The 6,000-nt window shown below is 38.0% G+C and overlaps 1 protein-coding gene across 3 annotated transcripts in view; it reads left to right on the forward strand.

The window, feature by feature from the left end:
• Positions 1-6,000, forward strand: part of LRBA (LPS responsive beige-like anchor protein) — a 727,005-nt gene extending 721,005 nt beyond the window's left edge. For all 3 annotated transcript variants that reach the window (XM_067736701.1, XM_067736700.1, XM_067736702.1), the window contains exons 56-57: positions 101-252; positions 4,816-6,000. In XM_067736701.1, coding sequence (XP_067592802.1) covers positions 101-252; positions 4,816-4,906 — 243 coding nt within the window. In that variant the 3' untranslated portion in view covers positions 4,907-6,000. The remainder of the gene's footprint in view (positions 1-100; positions 253-4,815) is intronic.

Consider the following 6,000-nt stretch of genomic DNA (forward strand, 5'->3'; position numbering starts at 1 on the left):
CCAGTAGCCGGCTGGAATCACGTCGAATTAATCAGAGATGCGGTGAGGGCCCCAGTTTTCCGAGAGCCGTGTCTCTACTGACTGTTGCTGTGTCTCACAGGCTATCCAGCTGAGCCGGGATGGGCAGTACCTGCTCACCGGAGGAGACAACGGTGTGGTCATGGTCTGGCAGGTGTCTGACCTCAAGCAGCTCTTCGCCTATCCAGGCTGCGACGCCGGGATCCGGGCCATGGCACTGTCTTACGACCAGAGGTAACACTGAAATAGTGGTCTATACTGGTGGCATTAAAAACTGGCAAGGGAATGTATGTAGTAACTGGGCTGATGGCTGGGCTGGGCTGTGAGGGTCACCTGTGCAATCAAAAAAGCTGATGGATATTGGGGTTTCCAAGGTACTTTTTAAAAAGCATGATTTTGTTTGATGGCATTGCCAATCTTGGACAAAGGCTGAATTCTCTAGGAATAGACAGGATTTAAGTAACAGAGGCTCCAGTTATATTGCTGTAAAGCTTTTTATGTTAAAGTACCTTTTTTCTTAAACAAAATTTCATGTGAAATGCCTGTATGTCTGTCCATAATGATTCCATTGAGAAATCTGGCTTATTTACTAAAACCTCCATTTTAGGGAGATAATCTTTACCTGGCATCTTATTTCTTTTTAATATACAGTCTTTCATTTTAGTTCTTAACTTCTTTTACTGTGATAACATATACATAAAATTTACCATTTAAACCTTTTTTTGGGGTGCATAATTCAGTAGTATTAAGTATATTCACATTGTTGTACAACTATTACCGCTATTCATTTCCAGAACTTTTTCATCATTCCATCTCATAGTGTCCTTTGATGTGCAAAAGCCTTTAATTTTGATGAAGTCTCATTTATTTTTTTCTGTTGTTGCCTGTGCTTTCGGTGTTATATCCAAGAAATCATTGCAAAATTCAGTGTCATGAAGTGCTTCCTCTATATTTTCTCCTAAGAATTTTATAGTTTTAACTCATATTTAGTTTTTGATCCATTTTGAATTAATGTTTGTTTATATATGATGGTCATAAGGGTCCAACTTCATTCTTTTGCATGTGGATATCAGTTTTCTCAGCACTATATGTTGAAAAAGACTGTTCCTATATATGAGAGATTATTTCTGGATTGTCTGTTTTATTCTGTTGGTCTATATGTCTCTCTCTAAGCCAGTACCACACTGTTTTGATTACTGTAGCTTTACAGTAAGTTTAGAAATCAGGAAGTATGAGACATCCAATTTTGTTGTTCTTTTTTGAGATTGTTTTGGCTATTCAGGCTCCCTTGAGATTCCATGTGAATTTTAAGATGGTTTTTTTTCCCTATTTTTGCAAAAAACATTGAGATTCTGTTAAGAATTAGGTTGAATCTGTAGACAGCTTTGGCTAATATTGTCATCTTAACAATATTAAGTGTTCCGATCCATGAACACAGGATATCTTTCCATTTATTTATGTTGTCTTTAATTTCTTTAAGCAATATTTTCTGGTTTTCAACATACAGGCCTTTTGCCCCCTTGGTTAAATTTATTCCTTGAGCATTTTATTTTTTTGTTGTCATTGTTGTTGCTGTGATGGAATTGTTCACTGCTTGTATGTAGAAACACAACTTATTTTTTGTATTGTTGATTTTGTATCCTGCAACTTTGCTAATATAAGTTCATCAGTTCTAACAGTTTTTTTGTGTGTGGAATCTTTAGGATTTGCTACATAAAGATCATGTCACTTGCAATAGAGGTAATTTTACTTCTTCCTTTCCAATTTAGATTCCTTTTATTTCTTTTCCTTGCCTAACTGCCCTGGCTAGGACTTTTCGTACTATATTGACTAGAAGTGGTGAAAACAGGTATCCTCGTCTTGTTCCCAGTAAGAGGGGGAGAGCTTTCAGTATTCACCATTGAATGTGATGTTAGCTGGGAATTTTTCATAAATGCCCTTTATATCGTGTTGAGGTACTTTCCGTCTATTCATAGTTTCAGTGTTTTTATCATGAAAGGATGATGAATTTAGTCAAATGCCTTCTCTCATATGGGTTTCTTTTGTTGTTGTTAATTGTTGATGTGATATGTTACAATTGATTTTTGAATGTTAAACCATCCTTATATTCCAAGAATAAATCCCACTTGGTCATGGTGTATATAATCTTCTTAAATGCTACTGAATTTGGTTTGCTATTATTTGTTAAAGATTTTTGTATCAGTAAGCATAAGGGATATGGTCTGTGATTTATTTTCTTGTAATGTCTGTTTCACTTTGGTGTCAGGGTGTGTTGGCCTCATTGAACGACTTAAGAAATGTTCTCTGTAGTTTTTTAGAGGCATTTGAGTTGGTGTTAATCCTTCTTTAAATCTTTGACAGAATTCACCAGTGAAGCTCTCTGGTCCAGGGCTTTTCTTATTGAGAGGTTTTTGATTACTGATTCAGTCTCATTACTCGTTATAAGTCTATTCAGATTTTGTTTCTCCATGATGAAATTTTGGAATAATGTGTGTTTCTAAGAATTTTTCCATTTCATCTAGGTTATCCCAATTGTTGGCATACAGATGTTCCTAGTATTCTCTGATAATCCTCTTTTTATTTCTATAAAATTGGTAGCAATGTCTCCACTTTATGATTTTAGTAATTTGAGTCCTTTTTTTTAGTCTAACTAAAAGTTTGTCAATTTTGTTGCCCTTTTCAAAGACGCAACTTTTTTTTTTTCTTTTTGCTGTACGCGGGCCTCACCACTGTGGCCTCTCCCGTTGCGGAGCACAGGCTCCGGACGCGCAGGCCCAGTGGCCATGGCTCACGGGCCCAGCCGCTCCGCGGCATGTGGGATCTTCCCGGACTGGGGCACGAACCTGCGTCCCCTGCATCGGCAGGCGGACTCCCAACCACTGTGCCACCAGGGAAGCCCCAGAGACTCAACTTTTGACTTTGTTGATTTTTCTGTTTTTCTATCCCCTATTTCCATTCTAATCTTTATTGTTTCATTCCTTCTGTTACCTTTGGGTTTAGTTTGCAGCTTTTTCTTGTTCTTTAATGTGTAGAATTAGGTTACTGATTGAGATTTTAAGTATCTGTGTTTACAGCTCTGAATTTCCCTTTTAGCACTGGTTTTGCTGCATCCTGTAAGTTTTGGCTTGTTGTTTTGTATTCATTTGTCTTGGAATTTTCTAATTTCCCTGAGATTTTTTTCTTTGACCCATTGGTCAGTTTCCACACACTGATGAATTTTCCAGTTTTCCTTCTGTTATTGATGTCTAGTTTAATTCTGTTGTGATTAGAAAAAATACTGTGTGTGATTTCAATCTTTTTAAAGTGTATTAGGACTTGTGGCCTAATGTATGGTTTATCTTGGAGAAGGTTCCGTGTGCATTTGAGAAAAATGTGCATTCTGCTGTTGTTGGGTGAATGTTTATATATGTGTTACATCCAGTTGGTTTTTAGTATTGTTCAGATCCTCCATTTCCGTATCTTCTTTCTGGTTGTTCTACCCATTATTGAAAGTGGGGTATTGACGTCTCCAACCATTATTGCAGAACTGTTTGTTTTTCTCTTCAATCCTGTCAGCGTTGGTTCCATATATCTTGGGGGGGTGCTGATTGGTTCATATAGGTTTGTAACTGCTATATACTCTTGATGAATTGACCCTTTCATCATTCATTGCTATATATATAGTGTCCTTGTCTCTTGTAACATTTTGACTTAAAACTTATTTTATCTGATATTAGTATAGCCACCTCAGCTTTCTTTTCATTATTATTTGCATGGAATATCTTTTTCCATCCTTTCACTTTCAACCTGTTTAGATCACAGTGAGTCTCTGGTAGACAGCACATAGTTTGATCATGTTTTTAATTCATTTTGCCAGTCTCTCTGCCTTTTGATTGGAGAGTTTAATCACCTTACACGTAAAGTAATTACTGATAGGGAAAGACTTGCTTTTGCCATTTTACTGTTTGCTTTCTACATGTCTCAGTGCTTTTTTGTCCCTCATATCCTCATTACTGCCTTCTTCTGTGTTTAGCTGATTTTCTTGTTCTGACACATTTTAGTTCCTAATTTTGATATGAGGTACTACTAAGGATACTAAGTATGACATCAAAGGACTCTCCTAACCAAACCATACAGAGAGAGGTCTAAGATAGTAAATAGGCTTCTGCCTCCTGGAGAGGCTCCTCTGAACCGCCTGTCTTACTGCTTCATCTCTTTCCCTGCACCACCAGCTCAGGGACAGGGGATGCAAACAGCAACTCCTGTCTATAGTGATCATGGCAGTGAGTCGCTGTGTTGGGAGGACAAAGCCCCTCTACCCTTAACACTATGGGACACAGAATATTCTTCTGCAGGGTGGTCAGCACTCTGATTTCTTACTCTTCATTCCTTCTGTATGTGTCACATACCTCTGTCAGTCACTTGATTGTATGCTGCTTCCTCCACCAGCAATTACTTTGAGATTATGATTCTTTATTTTGCTTCCAATACCTAATATAAAAAGTTTACCTGCCCAGCCTCTCCGCCTTAGAAATTATCTAGTCTGTTCAGGTTTTTGTGACTCATCTTGCACAAACTAGCTGTACTTTCAATATAAAGGCAAGCTGTGAATTGGATCCACGTGGAGTGTCAGAGGTGGGACTCTGAGCTTACTCAGGACTGCATTTTAGTCATCAAAAAAACATACCGTAAATCTCACAAATTGTAGGTCTGGCTGCCATCTTCTGTATTTACCTTGTGGATTTGGGGAGGGCAGTTCTTTCTTTAGTAACAAAGCCTAGGTTTGTAAACCCCTCCTTCTCTCTCTGCTTCTCCCAGGTGCATCATTTCTGGCATGGCCTCAGGAAGCATTGTTCTGTTCTACAATGACTTTAACCGGTGGCATCATGAATACCAAACCCGCTACTGATTGATAGTGACAGCTGGGCTTCAGCCTTGCCCCCCAGCCTGGGCACAGGAAGCGCCCTCAGCATCTTTCTCTTAGAAACAGCAATCACATCTGAATGTAACTTAAATTTGCTCTAAGAAGCAAAATATTTTTTAAAGTTAATTGCTATTTTTGTAGACTTTGCTTGACTTTTTTGGGGGAATAGCAAAGCAGAAAACTGGCTGCTGGGTTCTGTAGTTTAAAAAAAAATCTATATTTTTAGTCATAATGAGAAGTCTATTTTCACCAATTATGGAAATAATAAGTATACAGTGGAGCAAGTAAACCCACTTATGCTAGTTATATTATGGAAAAACACTTCCCGTTTATCTGTAATTTTGAGAAATGTATGATTTTAACAATAAGGAATGGGTTATAATACTGGGATGAGGGAATTTTATTTACGCTGTACTTTGGGTCCTGTATTTTTCCAAACAAACAACTGTGCTTCTTCAGCACTGAAATTTCTGGGATTTAAATAGCAATGTTTAAATTACAGTAAATGTAATTTAAAACATCTCAGTGAATTATTTCTATCAATATTATTCTTCGAGCATGTTTTAGGCCTAGAAAATTATGGTTCGGGGGAGGGTATTTTATTTTATTGTGTGGTTATCATAAAGGATCTAATGTTATCGCAAGTGTGAAATATTTACCATGTTTTCCTGATCTGTCCTCTTCTTAGCACACCCAAATGAAATGATGATGGAAATGCTCTTGGGCTCACAACCTCTGTTTTTCTTTTAAAGTAAATGCAAGTACCAGGGCTCACTCCCCGAGGGCTGACTGTGCTCACGCACTGAGGCAGAGCCGTTGTCAGGGCTCCCCCACCTCCCCACCCCAACCCCGGGCCGAGGAACAGAGGCTGCTGGGTGCTGTGTGAAGCAACCCTCGTTTACCTTCTGTTTGTTGTTAAACAATCTTCATCTTCCTTTTGATTAGCAATTTGTACTACAAAAATGTCATTTTTGGTGTTGTAGAATTCTAGTTTTCTAGCAGATTGCTGTGTGGAATTCTGTGAAAAATATTTGAGAAAAGGTCTGTATTGCATAAATAAATTCTTTGTAAGTTGTGAA

Source organism: Pseudorca crassidens, chromosome 4, assembly GCF_039906515.1.
Source record: "Pseudorca crassidens isolate mPseCra1 chromosome 4, mPseCra1.hap1, whole genome shotgun sequence".
NCBI lineage: Eukaryota > Metazoa > Chordata > Mammalia > Artiodactyla > Delphinidae > Pseudorca > Pseudorca crassidens.